Source organism: Camponotus vicinus, unplaced genomic scaffold (assembly GCF_025532165.1).
Source record: "Camponotus vicinus isolate PSW18456_S1 unplaced genomic scaffold, iyCamVici1.0 SCAF_10, whole genome shotgun sequence".
NCBI lineage: Eukaryota > Metazoa > Arthropoda > Insecta > Hymenoptera > Formicidae > Camponotus > Camponotus vicinus.
The window spans coordinates 14,293,251-14,318,172 of NW_028141946.1; the positions used below are offsets into that span (position 1 = coordinate 14,293,251).

The 24,922-nt window shown below is 37.6% G+C and overlaps 2 protein-coding genes across 2 annotated transcripts; both read left to right on the top strand.

Annotated features, from left to right (window-relative positions):
* The first annotated feature begins 18,313 nt into the window (after positions 1 to 18,313).
* On the top strand, positions 18,314 to 19,966 carry LOC145960113 (uncharacterized). The gene has a single exon (XM_083079384.1). It carries the CDS (start codon positions 18,314 to 18,316, stop codon positions 19,964 to 19,966), a length of 1,653 nt encoding a protein of 550 aa, XP_082935510.1.
* Positions 19,967 to 20,008: 42 nt separating this feature from the next.
* Positions 20,009 to 22,528, top strand: LOC145960114 (uncharacterized). The gene has a single exon (XM_083079385.1). The coding sequence runs from the start codon at positions 20,009 to 20,011 to the stop codon at positions 22,526 to 22,528; it is 2,520 nt and encodes an 839-aa protein (XP_082935511.1).
* The last annotated feature ends 2,394 nt before the right edge of the window (positions 22,529 to 24,922 follow it).

Here is a 24,922-nt window from a genome sequence, read left to right on the forward strand (position 1 = left end):
TAGGATCATTGTCCTGTTGGAAGATGAAGCTGTTTTCTAATCCTAATTTCAGTATCGATTCCTCAAGATTTTCGCATAAGATGTCAATGTATTTCTCTGCTGTCATTATACCCTCGATACGAGCTAAGTTTCCAACTCCAGACCATCCAAAACATCCCCACACTATAATATTGCCTCCTCCATGTTTAACAGTTTTCTGAATATTTTTCTCCTTGAGTGCTTCCTTTGCTTTTCTCCACACTCTAGAACGACGTTTTTGCCCAAAAAGTTCGTATTTACTCTCATCAGACCATACAACTATTTTCCAGAAGCTTAGTGGTTTTCCGATATATTTTTTCGCAAATTCATACTGTTTCTTTTTATTAATTTTGCTAATAAAGGGACGTTTGGATGCAATGCAGTTTTTCAAACCGGCCCCATGTAGTCGACGAGCAATTGTGTGACGGCTGACATCCAAATTTAATGATTCTTTGATATTTCTTGCCGAAATCTTAGGATTTTTCTGTACTTCCCTCACGATCATGATATCCTCTCGTTTTGTTGTAGCTCGCTTTCGGCCGCGTCCACTCAGGTCCCTTACAATTCCATACGCTTGATATTTCTTCCAGATATGCTGGACAGCCCCTACCGATGCTGCGTATCTTACAGCGATTTTTCGTAAAGATTCTCCTTTTTCTCGGTCTCGAATGATTAGTTTACGCAGATCAATCGAAATTTGTTTATTATCCATTATGTATACTGCACGTTTACCTCCTGCACGAAAGATCGTTTCGAAACTGATGTTCAGTTGTTTCGTTTGTCTTCGGCTCTCGTTTGTTTATCAATAGCTCTCATTTGGCGCGTTTTCGCATGAATAGGAAGTACTTCAGATGAGTTAAATGAAGTGTATGATTTATTTTGCACCACAGGAAAAAGCAACGTGTTCACTAAAATAACTCTAAATAAAAAATTATAAATGTTTTTTATTAATTAACATTTTTTTATTAAAATTGATAGAAAATACTACAATTTTTCAAAGGATATCATTTTGATAACTATTATAATAAAAATATTGTAGACAAAACTGTAAATTTTTGCTTGGTGTATGATTTATTTTGCTCACTACTGTACTACACTATGTATAATAAAATCTTTTCTAATTAACAAATAATAATCGATTTTAGACCTCCTGCATTTTGCTCAACTTTTAATATATTTTGTTACACTTAATATATATTTTGCCGCTTCTATTTGTACATAGTACCATGTCAACGTGTAATAATTTACGAGATTTAATTATTTAAAGTTTCTGTGTGTGCCTAATGTATTATACCGATAAAAACGAAAGAAACATTAAGTAGCGTTCGTAGTTAAGTGAGTAAGGCGACGAATTATAATCATGGACTTCCCAAGTTCGAATCCCTGTTCTCTGCATAATTATTTTCCGCTTTTTCTTTTAAAGGTTTATTTAAATAAATTATTATGTGTAATACAATAAATTAATAAATTATTATTTTATAATTATTAAAATGTGTATGATACGCATATTTTTTAACAATTGACAATTAGGAAAGATAATTTTTTTATATAATGGAAAAATAAGAAATTATTTTTTAATTCTGCAAGAACTAGAATAATAATATTGCTTACTTTCCTACAACTTCATAAGTTTGTATCTTATCACTCCAATAAGCAAGAAACGTTAAATCAATCTTTTGGAACATTAATTTATGTACATTTTTGCAATGTTTTGACATAATGTTTTATAAATATTTTAAACATATTGTTTAATAATATAGTGTTTTTGAATGTTAAAGAAACGTTTCGAAAACATTTCAAATATTGAGTCAAAGTTTCTTTATAGTGACGTTGTGTACATTAAAATTTAAATTAAAAACTACATATTTGAAAACGTTAGACATTACAAAATATCATTGTACTAACGTTTTGCGTTAATTATTTTTTACTTACTGAGACATTATATAATAATTAAGTTTTTTGCAAAATTTCAAAATAACTTTTTCATTAAATAAGAAAATTATCTTTCCTAATTGTAAAATTGTCCGAAAAATAATGCGAATAATATTAATAATTATAAAATATTTATTAATTTATTATATTATATATAATGTATATATATATATATATATATATATATATATATATTATATATATAATTATATATATTATGTTATATATAATAACTTATCTGAATACTTTTAAAAGAAGAAGCAAAAGAAAATTTGAAATGAGCAGTGCTCAAACTTGAAACGTTTAGCATCGTAGCCTTACTCGGCTACTATTTAGCACTCATCTCTACCAGCACGATACATTAAGCGCATGGAAATTTTAATAATTATTTCTTATAAATTGCGCATTGAAACGAACTGTACCTTGTATTGTATTAGTGGAAGATATATGTAACAATATATTAAAAGTTGAGCAATATTCACGTGGTTCGGGGTTGATTATTTGTGAGATTAAGCACAATAAATTTTTTCCTTTATATTACTGGAAAAAGTTACAATGCTATCATTTCCCCACCACCTTGCGGTAGATAGCATGGCGCACTTTTTTATAGTAGTTTCCTCAATAGGCCTACTCCACTATTTTTATGTTATACATGAAGCAAAAGCTTCATTATACACACTTTAGCTTATTGTACACATTTTAATTTATAAACTTTTGACTTTCAACAAATATTTATATTAAGTAACAATTTTTATACATGATATAAGTGTTAAATATATAACATTTATTTTATAATGCTATTTAGCCATAGTGTTATGTAATAAAATGTTATTTTTTTACGTAGAACACATTCATAAAAAATACAGACTTTTTTTACTCAAAATAAAAACTACATACTTTTAAAAATTACTTTTATTAAGTCAATATAACCTCTCTGATATAACTATAATATTAAATGAATCTATTAAATGAATATAACTTTCATTGGCATGAATTAATATGATGCAAAGATCGCAATCACAGTTGAAACAATTGCATAAATCTCAGACTACCAGGTCTCTATGAAATCTACATGATGTAGGTTTCCGTGAAATAATTGCAATTTATTGCAATTCATTTATGTGCTTTTGCATTTATGAGTGCTTTTACATTTACAAATCTTATGTGCCTCTTTTTCCAACATGTGTATTTGAGGACATCTTTTTTTATGTAATACTATTTTTTTGTTATTATCTTAGTTGACTACTTTATTTAAATTATTCATATATATATATATGTATAAATTAACGCATACCATGATATATACACGGTGAGTCATTTTAATCTATAATCCCAATTATCTCGTTGGCAAAGCATGACAGAGAAAAAATTTTCCCACAAAAGTTGTTTGTTTCTTTGGGGGCCATAAGATGGCACCATTGGTTTGACCTTGAAGAGTCATTTGAAGGTCACGTGAAGGTCACCTTCAATTTCTTAAATGGAACCTACATTTTCTCATTACATATTCTTGTAGCTTATCTCGAGAGCTTTCCAAAACAGTATGATTAAGTTAATTTTCATTAAGTACTTTCCGAGTTATGAGGCTTGAAATCATTTCTTAATTTTGCATAAACCATAAAATATCTAGTAAGATATTCATTTTTCGATTATCTTACCTTAATACTTTTATGTACAAAATAATGAGAGGAATTGATTGGTATAAAGAAAACACATAGTTGTTTTTGAGAAAAAATATGTAATTGTTAATTGCAAATTAAAATGACTCACCGTGTATATATATATATATATATATATATATATATATATATATATATACAGGGTGTCCGATTCCTGAGTGACCAAACGAAAAATAGTGGTAGATTGGATCAAAGTGAGAAGAAAAGTTCTCTACTATTTTGCAAAATTCGCAATAATTATTAAGAAATAAGCAAAAATGTTTCGGCGCATGAGAAGCGGTAGATCGCTCGCAGTGTCCGATTAAGGAGTGATCAAACGAAAAGTGGTGGTAGATTGGGTCAAACTGGAAAGACAAGTTCTCTACCATTTTGCAAAATTCGCAATAATTATTAAGTTATAGGCAAAAATGTCTCAGCGCATGAGAAGCGATCTGTCTACCGCTTCTTATACTCCGAGACATTTTTGCCTATAACTTAATAATTATTGCGAATTTTGCAATATGGTAGAGGAATTTTCTTTTCAGTTTGACCCAATCTATCACCACTTTTCGTTTGATCACTTAATAATCACACACTACAAGCGGTTTACCGCTTCTCATGTACCGAGACATTTTTGCTTATTTTTTAATAATTATTGCGAATTTTGTAAAATAGTAGAGGACTTTTCTTCTCAGTTTGACCCAATCTACTACTACTTTTCGTTTGGTCATTCAGGAATCAAACACCCTGTATATATATATGCAGGGTGATTCTGAACAAACGTTTGTCTTTAAAATATCAAATTCTTGAATGAATTCTAAGACGATTTTTCCTGTTGCAAAATTTTGCCGGGAGCTTAGCTTTTAAACTATAAAGGAAAATAGTTTACTAATTACGGAACGAGTACAAGAGGTAGGCAGGTATTATTCGCGAGTCGCGTGTTCGCGAGTCGCGGATTCGTCGCGGGAAGCACGGAGGGGGCATGGACCCCCCGCGAGGATCGTATAAATAAGACAAGGCGATCGATGCTGCAATCAATAACCCTTCGATCATTAGAAGCGTTAAGAGAACGATATGGCATACACAAACGAAGAATATTATGATATGCTGATGCACTTAGCGAGTGTCATGAGCAATATCACATAGCTGCAAGAAGATACGCTGAATTGTATCCGAATCGAGCAAAACATCCGTCTGCTGCCGTAATACTTCGTGCAGCTCAGAGATTGTACGAGACTGGCAGTCTCCTTCTAAACAAACACGACACTGGAAAACATCGCGATGCAAGAAATTTGCGAAACACGGAGCAAATTATACGTGCTTTCGAGAATAATCCTGAATCAAGTATTCGGGTGATTGCTCGAGAACACAACTTATCTTATTCGACGGTACAAAGAATACTCAAAGAGGAAAAGTTGCATCCATATCATTATACACGTGTGCAACATTTGCGAGCAGAAGATTATCACGCAAGACGAACGTTTTGCGAAAATTTCCTGCGAAAAGTAGAGCGAAATTCTAGATTTCCTTCTTATGTAATATTCAGCGACGAATCGTTATTCACACAAGAAGGAATTTCTAATTCACACAATATGCATATTTGGAGTGAAGAAAATCCCAGTCACACGACAGAAAAATTTTCAAATTCGTTGGAAAATCAATCTGTGGGCTGGAATAATGGAAAGTCAAATACTTGGTCCAGTTGTTCTTCCAGATATTTTAACTGGCCAAACATATGTGGACTTTTTAAGAGAGAATCTGCCAAAATTCTTAGAAGAAGTTCCATTATTAGAGAGAAACAAGATTGTTTTTCAACAAGATGATGCTGGGCCACACAACGCCAGAATCGTTACAAATTATTTGAATGAGCAATTTCCTGGACGTTGGATGGGTCGATATGGCCCGATACGGTGGCCCGTAAGATCCCCGGATCTCAATCCTTTAGATTTTTTTTTATGGGGATATTGTAAGGAAGTAATTTACAAAACGCTTCCCCCGAGGATGTCGACGATTTAAATGCAAGATTGCGACGTGCTATTTGGGCTATTGAAGAAGATATGATGGAGAACGTCCAAAGAAATTTATTAAAACGCATGAGAGCATGCATTAGAATGGATGGTGGTCATTTTGAGCACCTATTATAAGATTTTTTGAATCCGCTCTTTTTAGAGCGATCAAAGACAATTCGCTCTTTTCAGAGCGACCAACATACTTTTACGTGAAACATCTTATTCGCAAAAAATATAATTTAAAAAATTAAATCTAAATTAAAAATTCAAAATTATTAATTTTAAAATATAATTTGTCTTGGTTGCAAAAAGGAAACAAAGCATATAATATTAGTAATAATATAATATCAATATTAATAATGTTTAGTTAATATTAATATAATATTAATAATGTTAAGCTATAATATTAATATTAATAATGTTAATATTAATAATATTATAATATTAATAATGTTGTTATTTAAAAAAAACCGAGTACATTTTATATTATACATTTTATATTTTCGAGATTATCGCATTCACAATGCGGAGGCTTCAGCCAGTTATAAGACAGACTAGCATCTCGCGCTTCACGCGTAATACCATACGTGCACGTTCGGCAGCGCTAGGTCCTAGGCGCCAGTACCAATCTAACTTGCTTGTTGTTGACGATCGTTCCGTCGCGCAGTTTTCGCATCGAGTAACGCGCGCAGTACATTGTTAACACGTTTCTTTTTCTCGTGTCGTTTTCATAATTAATATATAACGAGTGTGTGGTTAGTAATTGAGTGCGTTAATCGTTTATAAATCGTTAGTAATCGGTAGTAAATTTTTATCGATCGTGAGTGATTAAGTGCGTGAGTAAATTCGTAAGTAAATACGATAAAAGAAAAGAAAAAAACTTCGCTTTCGTCTAACACCGTGTGTCAGAGTGTATGTGTGGGTATTAGGACAATGTCTCATTGTTATCAACAATGTGTTACATGTGTAACAATCATTTATCATCATATGAATCTCTACAAGGTAAGAATAAATAATAAATGAGTGAGTGAGAAAGAGAGAGAGAGAGAGGGAGAGAGAATTAACGTGCATGTGTGTATATGCGTGTACATTCTCACACACACACACACACACACACACACACACACACACACACACACACACACACACACACACACACACACACACTGATTGCTACACTCATCGCGTATAGCAATCAGCTGATCGCGGCGAGCGCCCTCCCGTAATCGCCTATATCGGACGGTGCATCGCGCCGTCCATGTCTACCTCTTGTACTCGTTCCGTAATTAGTAAACTATTTTCCTTTATAGTTTAAAAACTAAGCTCAGGGCAAAATTTTGCAAGAGGAAAAATCGTCTTAGAATTCATTCAAGAATTTGATATTTTAAAGACAAACGTTTGTTCAGAATCACCCTGTATATACACGGTGGCCCATTTTAATCCATCCAGTCGAATATCTCGAAAATCAAGCCCGGGAGAGAAAAATGTTTCAGACAAAAGTTGTTTGGTTTCGAGGGGGCCATAAGATGGTACCATTGGTTTGACCTTGAAGAGTCATTTGAAGGTCACGTGAAGGTAACCTCAATTTTTTTAAATGGCACCCCCTATTTTTTATTACATATTCTTATAGCTGACCTCGAGAGCTTTCCAAAACACTATAATTAAGTACTTTTTCATTAAGTACTTTTTGAGTTATGAAGCTTGAAATAATTTCTTAATTTTACATAAACCGTAAAATATCTTGTAAAATATTCATTTTTCGATTATCTTACCTGAATACTTTTATGTACAAAATAATGAGAGGAATCAATTGGTGTAAAGAAAATACATAGTTGTTTTTAAGAAAAAATATGGAATTGTTAATTGCAAATTACATATTTTTTCTTCAAAGATATTTTTTATTTCAAGCCTCATAACTCAAAAAGTACTTAACGAAAAGGTACTTAATTATAGTGTTTTGGAAAGCTCTCGAGATAAGCTACAAAAATGTGCAAAAATATATAGGGTATTCTATTTAAAAAAATTGAAGTGACCTTCACGTAACCTTCAAATGACTCTTCAAGGTCAAACCAATGGTACCATTTTATGACCCCCTCGAAACCAAACAACTTTTGTCTGAAACATTTTTCTCTCCCGGGCTTGGTTTTCGAGATATTCGACTGGATGGATTAAAATGGGCCACCCTGTATATTATATACAGGGTGTTCGGAAAATCAATCGTCAAATTTTCAGAGATTGTCGGGGGCACCATAAGAATCATTTTTTGCAAATGAACCTGGGGTCGGAAACATGTCATTACATCGCTACGGCATACGGAATGTTCGAAAGAGTCGGGACTCGAAATATCACAAAAAATAGAAGTTTTACAAAAAATTGTTTCAAACAAAAGTTGTAGGGTTTAAAAAGGTCTATTTACTGGCGCCATGTGTTTGACCTTGGATGGCGTCGCCAAGGTCACGACAAGGTCACCTTGAATTTTTGAAATGGAACCCTCCACTTTTTATTGCATATTCTTGTTGCCCTTCTTCACCGATCTTGCCTTCATCGGCTTGATCAGCCACCGATCTTGCCTTCATTGGCTGGATCAGGCACCGATCTTGCCTTCATTGGCTGGATCAGGCACCGATCTTGCCTTCATCGTCTTGATCAGTCACCGATCTTGCTTTCATTGGCTGGATCAGGCACCGATTTTGCCTTCATCGGCTGGATCAGCCACCGATCTTGCCTTCATTGGCTGGATCAGGCACCAATCTTGCCTTCATCGGCTGGATCAGCCACCGATTTTGCCTTCATCGGCTGGATCAGCCACCGATCTTGCCTTCATCGGCTGGATCAGCCATCGATCTTGCCTTCATCGGCTGGATCAGCCACTGATCTTGCCATGGTTGGCTAGATCATCTTCCAATCTGGGAATCGAATTTGTGTTTGGATCTCTTGCCTTCGTGGGCGAGACATCTTACCATGAAAAGCTCGATAACTTCGAAACGGCTTACTTAAAGTTGGTAAAATTAGTGCTTTGAAAAGGTCTAGAGAAGGGCTACAAGAATATGCAATAAAAAGTAGAGGGTTCCATTTCAAAAATTCAAGGTGGCCTTGTCGTGACCTTGGCGACGCCATCCAAGGTCAAACACATGGCGCCAGTAAATAGACCTTTTTACACCCTACAATTTTTGTTTGAAACAATTTTTTGTAAAACTTTTATTTTTTGTGATATTTCGAGGTTCCGACTCTTTCGAACACTCCGTATGCTGTAGCGATGTAATGACATCGCTACAGTTTCCGACCCCAGGTTCATTTGCAGAAAATGATTCTTATGGTGCCTCCGACAATCTCTGAAAATTTGTCGATTGAATTTCCGAACACCCTGTATATATATATATACAGGGTGAGCCATTTTATTTAACGCACGCAATTATTTCGGAAACAAAGCATTTTAGAGAAAAATGTTTCAGACAAAAGTTTTATGGTTTCGAGGGAGCCATAAGATGGTATCATTGGTTTGACCTTGAAGAGTTATTTGAAGGTCATATGAAGGTCTCCTTCAATTTCTTAAATGGAACCTACTATTTGTCATTGCATATTCTTGTAGCTTATTTCGAGAGCTTTCCAAAACACTATAATTAAGTACCTTTCCGTTAAGTACTTTTTGAGTTATGATGCTTGAAATAATTTCTTAATTTTACATAAACCGTAAAATATCTTGTAAAATATTCATTTTTCGATTATCTTACCTTAATACTTTTATGTACAAAATAATGAGAGGAATCAATTGGTGTAAAGAAAACACATAGTTGTTTTTAAGAAAAAATATGGAATTGTTAATTGCAAATTACATATTTTTTCTTCGAAACAACTATGTGTTTTCTTTACACCAATTGATTCCTCTCATTATTTTGTACATAAAACTATTAAGGTAAGGTAATCGAAAAATGAATATTTTACAAGATATTTTACGGTTTATGTAAAATTAAGAAATTATTTCAAGCCTCATAACTCAAAAAGTACTTAACGAAAATGTACTTAATTATAATGTTTTGGAAAGCTTTCGAGATGAGCTGCAAGAATATGTAATAAAAAGTAGGCGGTTCCGTTTAAAAAATTAAAGGTGATCTTCATGTGACCTTCAAGTAACTATTCAAGGTCAAACCAATGACAGCATCTTATGGCCCCCTTCAAGCCATACAATTTTGTCTGAAACATTTCTTTCTAAAGTGCATAGTTTATGAAATATTCGACCGTTCCGGAACTTTTGGGACACCCTGTATATATATATCACGGTATGCGTTAATTTTTCCTTGCTCTTTATTTGTAGAATATTATATGCCAATGATTTACATGTATTGTTCTAATATGTCTTTTAAATCTCACTATTATTACTTGTATCACATTATTGCTAATAACAAAAATGCTTATGATTTTACAATTTCTTAGATTTCATGATCGCATTAAACATTCTGTTTAATCCGTGATAAAACCTGCTAGTCTGTGATTTATGCTAATGTTTCAACTGTGATTGCGATCTTCTACGAAATTGAAAATTCATATTTATTTTTGTTATTCGAAAGTAATATTTATTGCAAAGTAACACGGTTTACAAATATTTAATATTCTATGCATTTGAAATTATTGACATTATTGATGCAATATCATGATACAAGTAAACATAACGGGCTAAAGGATTAATGTGTTCTAATTTCTTCTAGTTTTTCTTACCTTTTAGTTCTTCCTATTATTACTTTTTCCATGCTCATTCCTTTCTCTATCTGTTTTCTTCTTTTAATTTCTTAAATTCTGCTGACTTTTGTACATCTTTTTTTTTCATTTTTTACACGTTTATCTGTATCTCTTATTTCTTTGTTAATTATTTTGCTCGGTTGCGATTTTTGTATATGCTTACGAATGTACTTAACACTGTCACGGTCTACTTCCGCGAACTCGGGCTGGATAGTCAGTCAACGGAGGGTTCGGGAAGAGCGGTGCGTGTGAAGAAAAGGTGCACTTGTTTGTGTGTTGAATGTAGTTTATTAATGATAATAATACAACGTGTAAATGTGTAGTGTGCGAAAGGATATTGTACGCGTGTGTGTGTGTGTGTGTGTGTGTGTATTTCGCGATTCGATCGTATGCGCGAATTCTCTTAACTGCCGATTATGTCTTAGGCTTTAAATTATCCGCGGGTGTTTACGGTCAATGACCGCGCGTATGCGATGCAGGTGCGTCGGCCGGCGCGTGTTTACAGTTTTTACGCGGTAGCCTCGATAATTGTATTTAATTCTTGTTCATGGCCAGCTGTTTTTATTGCAGCTGCGAAAGTATGACTGAATAATTGGAATGCTCTTTTCACATTCATAGCTTCGAAACTATTCGGACGAATGTGCGCTTCTGTTATGTGTGATAATAAATTAGAGCCTCCTTTTGTAGAATTATCGATGGACCATGTCATTTCAAAATCGGAGTAAGAAGCAATTATATTTCCATCGCAATAAATGTTTTTATGCGTCCTGAGGAAACTTGCAAATTTTTTTACTAGATATGGGAAATCGAAGGAAGCGTAATATTTCTTCTCTTTGTATGTGAAAAATGGCTTTGTTGAATGAACACCAAGTTGAGCATAAGCACTTTGGTTACATGTGCCTTGGTCACATGTCACAAGTTGCACATCAGCACCCGTTTCATTCAACCTATCTAAACATTCTTTTAATAAATTAATTATATCACCAGCTTTCAAGCATTTCCCTGAAAGAAAATATGCTATAGGTTGCTAATGGCTGCCGTGCATTTAAACTATCTAGACAAAACACGAATACACATTTAGCTCTCTCTGATTTTCTACCTAGAGGTCCGAGATCAACAAGGCCTTCTATTTCGTCTAATTTGGATGAATATTCCTCATATGATTTAATATATATTTCATCCCATTTCAAAGCGCACACTCTTTCCTCCATTGGTAATTGAGTAATTTTTTCTTTTAATTTATGAAATATAAAGTTGCAAAATCCCGGTCTTATGTCATATTCTTCTAACCATCTTCGTATTGTTCGCTGTCCAGGAAAATTGCAACCTGCTTTCTGTAAGCGACAAAATGCAGAAGCTGAATAATAATAAAGTTGCCTCGATAAATTTTTCTCTTCTGTATATTTTGCATTTGGTGTATGCAACTGTAAATTTATCATAGCTTTTGCCACAGGATGTAATTTTTGTTCATCTATCAATTTTTTTAATAATTGTTTCTTTTGTTTTTTTCCCTTTGGCTTTTTAGGTATACGTCTAATACGTAGCCGATGTCTCAAACTTCTTATATGTTTTCGCAACCGAACATTTTCACATTTTAAGTTATCAATTATAGCCATATAACTATTTAATTGATTCGTATTTTCCATTTCTTCGATTTCTCCTTTCTTAGGCAAATCAGATTTATCAATTCTTTCAAATCTAGGAGGCTCTATATGTATCAATTCCATAATATTTTCTTCTTCCGCTGGAGTATCAAAACATAAATTGGATGGTCCATATGTTTTAGTTGGTAACCGTTCTGTTGGTTGCTCGTCCATCATTACAATATCATCGTTATAATTTATTATATCAGTAATAACTGATGTGGCATTTTCTTCGATGGCTTCAACTTGCTGTATGTCTATTTCTTGAGCTGCTCCATCTATTTCCACTTGTCTGCTTTTCTTTCTCTGTATATAATTGTCATTGTTGCATTCACTTTTAAAATGAATTGGCACAGCATTCCGCTTCAACCTTTTTTAAATACTTTTAGTAAATGAGTCTTCTTTAAAATGATCCTCACACAATCCCGCACATCTAAGAGACTCGGGAGACCATTTCTCCAATCTAGTATTTCCTGCAACAGAAATAGAACTAAAATTTAATATGTGTGAGTAGAGGATATAGGAGAGTTCTAACCCAGGTCCTCTCAGGGGGGGTGAGGCGCGAGGGGATCCAGCGCGCGGGGGAGTGACGTCACGCGCGGGGAAGGGGCAACCGCGGCGCGCGGAGAGTGATGTCACGCCCGGGGAGGGGGAATCGATAGACGAGGGGTCCGCGAGGTGGAGGGGGTCCGCGAGGGCCCGCGATGCGGCCGCGTGGGAAAAGGACGGCGCGATGCGTGTGAGAAGGACGGCGCGATGCGTGTGACAAGGACAGTGCGAAGGTGGGAGAAGGACGGCGCGAGGTACAGCGTCAGCGTGTGACAAGGACAGTGCGAAAGTGCGAGAAGGAAGACGCAAGACGATGCATAGGACGACGCAAAGGTAAGAGAGGGATAGCGCGAGGTAAGTGTAGCGTTGGAAAAGGACGGCGCATAGGTGTGTGAGAAGGATAGCGCGATTAGACCGTATGGCGTAAGAGAGAGAGAGATAGCGCGAGACTTAGGCGTAAGTGAGAGAGATAGCGCAAAGGAGAGGGGCGTAAATAATTATACATTTTTTCCTTTTCCAATACAAAATATAAGTTTATTTAAAAACGTGTGAATTTTACATATTGTGTGTCTGTGTGTGTGTGTGCTTAATATTAAAAAATTATATAAAATTACATAAAATATGATAATATAAAAATATAAAAATATAAAAATTGAAAACAAAGTTATAAAAATAAAAGGATAAAATTATTATTAAGAATATAATATTATATATCAGTGCCGCTCCTGAAACAGGAAAAACGCTACATTAATTTTATCTTAATAATTAAAAAAATAAAATTTGATACATTAGTATGCTACCACACCTCCTCCTCCTCGTAGAGCTCCTCGTAGGGCTCCATCCCGAAGAGCCGCCGCAATGCGAATACGTCGTCGTATATCCAAAGGTCCGCGTTTTCACGGCCCTCTGGGGTGTCACCCCACAAGTCGTCTAAATCAGCTCTTTGAAAATATCTTCTATCTCTTACGTGTTATCTGTGTTCTATGTTTATGAAGCCATCAATTTTGACTTCATGCTTAAACTGTACAATACAAGTATTATAAATTTAACAATATACACACACAATTTTTTTTACAAACACTACTCACCTCACACATACAAGTCACTTCAAACGTAACTTTATAAAGTTTATTTATAAAATCCTCTTTCCAATTCGAATTTTCACAATCTAATACAAATTCAAAAAGGCGATCCATTTTTTAATTCTTCGCACTTGTTCACTGTTGCCTCGCTCGAGACTTTGTGGTGAGAATGTTATGGTTAGGCGTCACATAGGTCCAAGACTGTAGAGTAGGGGATACATTTTATCAGATGTATCGCTTTACAAAAACACATAAAATATAACAGTTCCTCAAAACTCTCCGCACACTATCAAAGCATTGAACAGCTATCGAACGATCGTCGAACGACATTGATCGACCGTTGAATCATTATCAATTCCTGATCAACCACTATCGAACCACTATCGAACCACTATTGTACTTCTATCGAACCACTATCGAACCACTATCGAACCACTATCGAACCACTATCGAACCACTATTGTACTACTATTCAACGATAAATCAACCATTTTATACATTTAAATACATTTATAGAATCTTTATCAAGCGTCATAATATATGATAAGACGGCAGACGCTGATGTCTACTGAAATATGATATTCGCTCGCATATAAGGGATGAGGAAAGAATTATAAGGGGAAGAGAATAGAGTTATATAATTTTAACAATAGTTTATTTAAAATTTAGACAAATCTTTATGATGATTTGACCACCAATTGAATATTTTAAATACATTTTGTAAAGCGCAATTTTTTACATTGATTTTCGCAACGCATAGTATTCTTAACATCTAACTTATTTAAAGACGCTACATCCTCATAGTCTGCATCCAGAGTTTCGACAATTACATCGTTTCTCGCATCATCACCCAGTATCGGCTAGCCATTGTCGTTTTTTGTGCCCTTTAACGTATACGAGAGGTGACGCACCATTCTCCTCCTCCGTCGCACTCATCACCGCCGTCATAATTAAATGTTTAGATCTCCAATATGAAACGTTTCCAGCATCCCACGACAATCCGTGGTGATTTTTAATCAGCCATAAAGCCTGAGATCTCTCAGATTTTGTGAGCGTTTGCCATGGTACGGGACATGTAAAAATATAATGTGAAAGTACAGATTTCTTTCTCAGAATCGCAGTTTCTTTCACGATAAAATTCCTCCCGATAATAAATCCTTGTAGATCCACAAACGTTGGCGCAGTCATGATGACAAGGTTCGATTGCAGACTGATGTCGATCGTCAAACATCTCGATCTTTTATATTTTTCTTCATGTGTTTATTGGAGAGGATATTTGCTGATTTATGTAATTTTACGGACTATATCGGTCAATGGATTATATTCGACAACCCGATCGTGCAAGATGAGACAATAGGCGGTAGTATTTGGCGGTATGTTCTCTTTGCATTCAAACTCTATTCTCACGTCCACGGTAGCAGTTTTGACAGACTCGTTTTGTCGCGAGCAATCAATGACCGCGAGAGGATCGCAATGTAGAAACTTTGGAATGGTTAGTAGCGTCGCGCCATCATCACATCCGTAATAAGCGTAGACCTTATAAGTATGGACTGGCAATTGCCTATAGTTTCTGTAGAGAAGCAGTGTCCGGAGGAGGTTAGAGAGAGAACTTTTTAGTACTTCTCTTTCTACAAGTGTCCGGAAGTATGCATTGTGCATGTCAGTTTTAAATAAGCTAGATTAAGTTTATAATATGATTTATCAAGAAATAAATGATTTACAACTTTTATAAAAAATATTATGCCAAAAATTGAATGTTATAACTTATTTTTATTACTCTGCAACAATAATAATATAAGTTTTTTGTTGTAAAATAAAATATATTTTAAAAATAGATATAAAAAATATCTGTAATTTAAATTATGTACATATATAAAGCATTTTCTTGAAAATTTAAATTAAATTATACTTTAATAATATTTTTTCATCTAAAACCTACTTTATACTATTAAAAATAATTAATATAACATTATATATGTTGAGTTTATTATATTTTAAGATTTTTAGTATTTAAAAAATGTTTCTTCATAAAATTGGAAAATACTAAAAAATAAAATCTTAATCTTGTTTACATTAAGCAAATAAGTAGGATAGATAGAAATAAAAATACAATGTACAAAAATTATATTATTTTTTATTCGTGATTAAATAAAATTAACTTTGTTAATTTTTGTCTCTTTTTCTGTTCTTTGTCATACGTATTTCCTAAATGATGGAATCTTATATTAATGTAATGTTCTGTTATACATACAATTAATTGTTTTTTATGATTATTGAACGGTTCCTGAGAAAGAATATGATGATTTAAATTGAGAAATACATAAGGTAATACATTTTGTACAACTTTATTAATAATTACAGGTTTCATATTTTTTTTTTAAATTTCATTTTGATATTCTCTAATAATTTTTTCTGCCCATGTACAAATATAATTAACATCTTTTGATGGTTTTATTAACATGCCTCTATTTTTTTTAATAATAATAAGTTTGTACTATCATTCGTTTCTAATTGTTTTTCGCATATTGTACATGATATTCTTTTCTTTATTTGTTTCACAACAAATCCAGCAATATAATTTGTGACATCTTCGACAAATGTACTTAAAACAGGAATAGCAGATATGTAATCATGATCATTTAAAACATTTGCATTTAAATCAATTTGTTCATTGTTATTAATAGTATTAATAACATTTTTATGTTTTGGAAGGGAAATAGGTAATATTGATGTCGTATCTAATATTGTGCAATTAGCATATGCTGATTCTGATACTTGATGGTGTACCAGCAACTTTTTATAAGCACTTTCAAATAAAACTTGATCAAATAACACTTAATGGATTACTATTAAATCCTCCACGACTTCGGATTGCACTAAAAAATGACTCCAAATGATCTTGTAATAATTTATATGTAAGTAAATATTCAATATATTTTTTTGAGTATAAAGTTCGATATAATTCAAGTCCATTTTCTAAACTACAAACTATTCCAATAAACCCCGTACTTCTTGTTGAATGTATGATTTTTTTGCCAGTATTATCTTTTAAATTAGAAACATATGTTTTAAATAATGATACAAACTCTGCATATTTTTCAATTGTATTATTATTAATGGGCTGATTGAAGGGTTTTTTAGAAAATTTACTTCGACAGTTTAATATATCAAATGCTTGGTTCATTAATTAACAAAATTCTGCTGTAGCAAAAGCTCCTTTAAAACCATCATATTTTTTCTCCTCACAATATATTAATGCCTTGCTAACACTCTCGCTCAAAACTTGGACTGCTAAACGAACATTCATTTTCTCATTATAATAATTAATGTGACGTCCAGTTGATTTTGTGGCAGCTTTTAATCCTTCTGTTTTTTCTTTATTATAAAGTGCGATGATATAATCCCATTTTATTATGTCCCCTTTTTCATTTAAAAGAATTTTTTTGTCACCAAAAGTATTTCTTATTAACTTTATAGCATGGGAAGGATCCAAAAAAATAAAAATATTGTCTCTTGTTACAAGATGACAAAAAGTATACAAAGAAGTGTTAAAGTCAAAAACAGCACCAAATTGTGCACACATAGACTTATTAACAGGTGCTCCATCCAAAGTAATTGAATGCACATGTGTTCAGATTTTATTCTCAATTGTCTTTCGACTTCGCGAAACATATGGATTTTCGACCTGCCGCAATATTTACCCGCGCTCCTTCCCCTGGCCTCTCGCGCCTCGCGCCACGCGACAGAACAGCTGATCCCGACAAACCGCCGATATAGTCGCTCTCGATCGTTCACGCGTCTCAGAAGTATCGTTTTTTGAATCTCTATTGTCTCTCGCATCGATAACGGCTTTTTCGATTTCGCGTCTCTTTTCAAAATTGTTACTCCGTTAATCGATTTTTTTTCTTTCGATAAATAAAGTTCAGTTTATTGTGTTAAAAGACAGTGCACTATATTCAATAATTTTCCTTCGATCTCCTAACATTTATTGGTCCTTCGAGCCGGATTTAACTGATCTAACGGATCTATCTCTAAGACTTTCTCAGCTCTTTAATACTCTCGGTCTTTCTCAAATAATAAAAGTGATCTGTGCGGAAAGTGATCATTTTTCGAAGTGTCAAAGTGACGTCGATTCGGAATTTCCTCAAGCTGCATTGGTATTCTCGTGCCTTATCGTGCAGTAACCGTTGAGCTCGATTTGAACAGAGGAGTTTTTTTTTTCGATCTTTCTCGAAGCTTTCGACACGATGTCAACATTCGCGACACTCATCGAAAGACAAAACGACCTTTTCGGCCGCATCGCTCGAGCATTGGAAAACACGAAGAAGCTTGGAATCGACAAACTAAATCGATTGACGTTGGACTCACGGATTCAATCCCTCGAGAAGAATTGGGAAAAATTTCAGAGCAACCATGACAAACTTCTCGGAGTACTCACCGACGAGACACGTGAGAACACATATTTTTCTTCCGATTTGTATAATGATTGCGAAAAAGCATATCACGATTCTAGAGTCAGTATATTGTAACTCCGCGAAATGCTACCGGAGCTAGCCGATGATGCTGTCAATTCAAGTCGGATCAGTACAAGTTCGCACTCAGGAATGTGTCGCGCGTTGCCTAAGATCAGTCTACCTAAGTTCTCTGGCGAGTATCACGATTAGCCATCGTTTCGTGATCTCTTCCATTCTATGATTGCATCTAATAAGGACGTCTCTTCTGTTGAAAAGTTGCATTATTTGAAGGCTCAAGTAACTGGAGAAGCGTCGAGATATCTGGCCAACATCCCGGTAACTGCCGAGAATTTCTCGCGCGCTTGGGAAGCGCTCACCGCGAGATATGAAAATCGACGTTTGTTAGTCTCTACCTATCTAGATCGAATTTTCGAGTTAAAACCACTCACACAAAAATCAAGCACCGAACTCAAGGCACTCCTCTCTACGGTAAAGGAGTCTCTCGGAGCCTTGGAATCACTAGGCGTACCCATCCAGTACTGGGACATCTTTCTTGTCTACTTCGTCACTCGTCGCCTCGACTCACAGACGCTCGAGGCTTGGGAACTCGAGCAGGGCAATTCAACTGAGCTTGCTACCTTCGCACAATTCGAGCATTTTATAGAAGGACGAATTCGCGCTCTCGAATCCGTCCAATCTCGCGCCATTACCGCAAAACCTTTCTCCGCTCAGAAGACAAACGCTAAATCTAAGCCACTTCGCACTCACGCCGTTATCATGAACAACGTTTCATGTTCATTCTGCAATGCCGCACATTATATCGCATCATGTTCCGAGTTTTCCGCGAAACCTGTTGCAGAGCGACATAATTTCGCAGTTCAGAAAAACCTCTGCTTCAATTGCTTAGGATCACATCGTCTTAGTGACTGCCGTACCGTCAAACGCTGCCGAAAGTGCAAAGGGCAACATCATACGCTCCTGCATCGCGATTCACCAAGCAATCATCTCGAAAGCAAATCGAGTTCCACTTCTAGCGCACAACCGAGCACATCCACCTTGCCAGCCGCTTTCTCTCATCTCGCTGCCGTGTCGCACGAGCGTCAGCAAGTGTTACTCGCTACCGCTGTCATTACTCTAATCACCGACCACGGCCGCACCATCAAAGCTCGGGCGCTGCTGGATCAAGGATCGGAGGTCTCTCTAATTCAAGAGTCACTCGTTCAACTACTTCAATTTCCACGCAGCCACGCATCAATTCCTATTCTGAGCGTCGGAGCTCAACACGCTAGCTCAACGCGAGGGTCGGTCACACTGCGATTTCACTCACGCTTCGACACCTCATCAGAATTCTCAGTGACAGCTTTCGTACTACCCAAGATTACCGGTCGAATTCCATCGAAGCCGGTGACTGTCACTCCTTGGACTCATATCGTCGGGCTTCCGTTAGCGGATCCAGATTTCGCAGTCCCAGGGCCCATCAATGTACTTCTCGGCGCGGACATTTACGGATCCTTGCTAACTAGCGCAATCCAAGCAGGCTCCTCCAACGTACCGATTGCGCAATCAACCTCACTCGGCTGGATCATTTCAGGACCAGTGGATTCGATCAGCTCCACACCTCGCAAAGTCTTCGTCACCGTCGGCTCACCTACACTCAATGAAGACCTGCACGAGAATCTTCAACGGTTCTGGATGCAGGAAGAAGTTCCGTCTCCAGCTTCTCAGCGTCTTAGCCCTGAAGAACTAGAATGTGAGAATCACTTCGTCACCACACATTCTCGCGACAATACCGGGCGCTATGTAGTTCGACTTCCGTTCAAGTCTATTTCCAAACGCCTAGGCGACTCACGCATTGCCGCAACCCGTTCCTTTCAACGAGTTTGCCAATGAATCCAACGAGATGCACTTTTCGGCCAACGTTACACGGCATTCATGCAAGAATACGCTGCTTTAGGTCACATGACTGCCGTATCAGCGGAAAAGGAACAGAATCGTCCTAGGGTCTTTTTGCCTCATCACGGCGTCCTTCGCGAGGCTAGTTCTACAACCAAATTGCGCGTCGTTTTCAACGGGTCATCGCGCACGAACACCGGCACCTCTCTCAACGAGTGTCTTCACGTAGGGCCGAAACTTCAAACTGATCTCGACGCGGTCCTTCTCCGCTGGCGGACATATTTAGTCGCCTTCGCAGCCGACATCGAAAAAATGTACCGGCAAATTCAAGTTCATTCAGACGACCGCGACTTTCAACGTATTCTCTGGAGCGATACCGATACTCCGGAAGAATATCAGCTATGCACAGTTACGTACGGACTGACCTGCGCTCCGTACCTCGCACTCAGAGTCATCAAGCAACTCGCCATTGACGAAGATAGTAAATTCCCACTCGCTGCCGATATTTTACGGACAGAAATCTACATCGACGACATTCTCTCCGGAGCTGCCACTCCTCACATCGCACGACTGAAGGTCACTCAATTAACGGAACTCCTCAAGGCGGGCGGCTTTCGATTGCAAAAATGGGCCTCGAACGATGAGACCATTCTTTCGGATTTAGTGGAACCATCTAAAATTTCAACCTCTCGCGAGTTCCAAACCGAGACTCGCACCTTGGGCCTCGTGTGGCAGCCTGCGAACGATTCATTCAAATTCCACGTGAGTCTCTCTGATTCTACTGGTGGTCCTTCGAGCCTCGTAACTAAAAGGTCGATTCTTTCGCGAATATCTCAACTCTTTGACCCACTCGGATGGCTCGCTCCCGTCACCATCACTGGCAAGATCTTCATCCAACAACTTTGGAAGGCACAGGTCGGCTGGGATGACCCCTTGCCTCCATCGCTAAGTCAGCAATGGACTACCTTCAACGAGGAGTTAAAAGGCGTAACGGAATTCTCGATTCCGCGATGGCTGGGTTGCTCTTCGTCCTCATCAGGCATCGAGCTTCATGGATTCTCGGACGCATCGCAAAACGCGCTTGGAGCAGTTATCTACCTCCGAACTCTCCACGGCTTTGCGGATGCTACGGTGGTACTCACCGCGAAAAGTAAAGTCACTCCGGTCAAAAAACAGACGATCCCTCGTTTAGAGCTCTCCGCTGCCGTCCTACTTGCTCGTCTCTTAGCTCGAGTTCGGCAAAGTCTCGGCTATCAATACGTTCCTGCTCATCTTTGGACTGACTCAACTGTCAGCCTCGCCTGGATTCAAGGAAACCCGTCCAGGTGGAAGGAGTTCATCTCAAATAGAATCGCAGCCATCCAAGAATTGGTTCCGGATGCCCGGTGGCATCATGTCGCTGGCGCGGACAATCCAGCAGACTGCGTGACTCGCGGTCTTTCATCAAATCAGCTTCGTCAGCATTCTCTGTGGAACGGGCCCTCATGGCTGCAAGGTCCCTCTGTAGGATGGCCGACGACAACGCCTCTGCTCGCTCAGTCTATCGACCTCGAGGAACGCCGCTTACATGTTCTCCGTGTGTCTACGGTAAGCACTCAGACAACTTACTGGGACCTCATTGATCGATTTTCACAGCTCAACCGCTTACTCCGAGTCACGGCCTGGATCATGCGTGCCGCTGCCTGCTTCAAGGGAACCAAGACTCACCATCCGACAGCGCTGACCCCTCTCGAGATCTCCCACGCCCGGTCTCTGTGGCTCAAAGAAACTCAGCGAGTGTTCTTCGGCCGCGAGCTTGAACTCTGCTCCAGGAAGGAACCACTGCCTCGCTCGCACCCGCTCTTGAAGCTCGCTCCCTTCGTTGATGCTGACGGGATTCTTCGCGTCGGAGGACGACTCAAAAACGCCCTGCTCGACCCGGATATCAAGCATCCGGTTATCATACCACGAGACTCTTCATTCTCCCGTCTAGTGATTGCCGACTTCCATAAGAGAACACTTCACGGCGGAGTTCAAATTGTCCTAGCAACTTTACGCCAACAATATTGGATCATCGGCGGTCGTTCTCCTGTCAGCGCCTATATTCGGCGATGTCTTAAATGCATCAGATACCGCGCCACCACGGCTAAACAGATGATGGGCTCCCTGCCGATCTCGCGCGTCACACCCACGCGTCCGTTTCTTCATTCCGGCGTGGATTACGCTGGACCATTCCAGCTTCGCACCTGGCGTGGACGCGCAGCTCGTAGGTATAAAGGCTACCTCGTGGTGTTTGTCTGTTTCTCAACTTCCGCAGTCCATCTAGAGGTGACTACAGATTACACCACCCAAGGCTTCCTAGCCGCCTACCGCCGATTCATTGGGCGGCGTGGCCGATGCAGCACCCTTACGATTGCGAGACCAATTTTATCGGCGCTGACAACGAGCTTCGTCGTCTATTCCACGCAGCTTCGAAGGAAATTGCCGCAATTTCCAACATTCTGGCCGCTGACGGAACGACATGGAAATTCAACCCTCCTGCGGCCCCCCACTTCGGAGGCAAATGGGAAGCCGCCGTAAAATCTACCAAATTCCATCTTCGACGCGTGATCGGCGACACCATCCTCACCTACGAAGAGCTAAGCACGCTGCTCATTCAAGTGGAGGCGGTCTTAAACTCGCGCCCGCTCAGCGCTATCTCCGACGATCCTGACGACGTCAATGCTCTTACGTCAGCGCACTTTCTGATAGGCGAATCGTTAATTGTTGTTCCAGAACCTTCGCTTGACGATGTCTCTATTTCGCGATTCTCACGCTGGCAATTGATTCGCCAGATGCTGGACCGATTCTGGCGCCGATGGTCCACAGAATATTTACAGCGTATGCAACCGCGAAACAAATGGAGGTCATCCGAGACGTCATTGTCCGTCGGAACGCTCGTTCTCGTTCTCGATGAGCGCTTGCCCCCATCGAAGTGGCCCTTAGCTCGCGTCATCGCTACGCACCCCGGACAAGACGGCCAAGTACGCGTCGCGACCGTTCGTACGGCCGCTTCGGAATTCAAGCGACCGATCATAAAACTTTGTCCGCTTCCGATCGCTAGCTAAATCCATGTTAAATTAAAATTACTGTCATGCGCTTTCCGTTTACTGGTTCTGTTATAATCATTCTCGCCTTTATGTATTCTGCCTTTGTGTTACGTCACATTGCGTCCGAGCGGCAATCCTTCTTACAAATGATTTAATTCTTTTCAGCGGCGTTCGTTACGCCCCTGAGGCGGGCGGTAATGTTCAGATTTTATTCTCAATTGTCTTTCGACTTCGCGAAACATATGGATTCTCGACCTGCCGCAATATTTACCCGCGCTCCTTCCCCTGGCCTCTCGCGCCTCGCGCCACGCGACAGAACAGCTGATCCCGACAAACCGCCGATATAGTCGCTCTCGATCGTTCACGCGTCTCAGAAATATCGTTTTTTGAATCTCTATTGTCTCTCGCATCGATAACGGCTTTTTCGATCTCGCGTCTCTTTTCAAAATTGTTACTCCGTTAATCGATTTTTTTTCTTTCGATAAATAAAGTTCAGTTTATTGTGTTAAAAGACAGTGCACTATATTCAATAATTTTCCTTCGATCTCCTAACAACATGACATCCTGTATCATGTAATAACGATAAACAAGTATTTAATAAATTTGCTCTTTCCATGGCATTTAAACTATTAATTAGAAAATATCCTAATGGTATTTTCCAGTGACTATTTAAAGCTACGGCAAGAAATACTAAAGCATTGTTAGCTAAATCTAATTCATCATGATCATAAGTAAAATCAGAACTTAAGTTGATAAAACCAGAATAATTGTGACCATCCCAGTGAACATGTTGTCTAATGGCCATCTCATCAATTACAACGTTAACAATAACAACTCCTTCTTGTACTTTTTGCCGAATGGAATTGAAAGATTCATGTGTAAATCCTGGTTTGCCATCAATTGATTCAAACCATTTTCATATTGTACGCTCGCTAGGTAATAAGTTATTAAAAGATCTTCTGACGTAAGCATAAGCTCTAGCTGAATAAAAGTGTAAAGTGATAGCAAATCGTCTTAAATCTGAACTAAACGATGCTTTCTTGACTCCCGACAAATGTCTTTTCATTATCTCTGAAAGCGAATCTGATGTTGTCGTCTATATGTAGAAAATAGAAAAAATTAATATTTCTTAATAAAAAATTCCTTTTTTCCATTAATAATTAACAGTTATATTTAAAAAATAACTGTTAATTATCTATATATTAATTTTCTCAGTAAAAAATCCACAAAAAACTGCATTAAAATTTTAAACATTAAGTAGTAGTAAAATCTGAAAAATAGTTTCTATATAATTGATTATTTATCATTATATACACATTATATACATGGTAAAGTGTTTTTATTGTAAAGTAAAAATTTCAAACTAAATTATATATAAATGAAAACTATAAAATATTAATTATGAAAAATATATTTAATAGATTGACACATTAATCATTTATTGCACTAGTTTAACAACAAATTAAATTAATTAACTAATGAGATTAAATAACACAGGCCCACAAAAAAAAAATTTGTTTGACTATGAATCAGAACATAGTATTCCCATGTATTTTTCGACGCTGAATCCGAATCCGATGTCCGTTTTATCGTATCACGTCAGGTTTAAGGGCAATTCAAGGTCATATCGTTGAAAAGCGCATTAATGAGGCCAAATATTATATCTTCATGTTTTTGAGGTTGCTAAATCCAAATCCGGTGTCCATTTAATCATATCACGTCGAGTTCAAGAGTATATCAAAGTTGAATCACACCCTAACGCCCCCCTGCAGGGCAGCGCGCCTTCGCTGGCTTCGTTACTCCAGAGAATCGGAAAATGGATCATTCTACACATCCTTCATTGAGGCAGTTGTCACCATTTCCAGCATCCTCTGGGGCAGCAGGC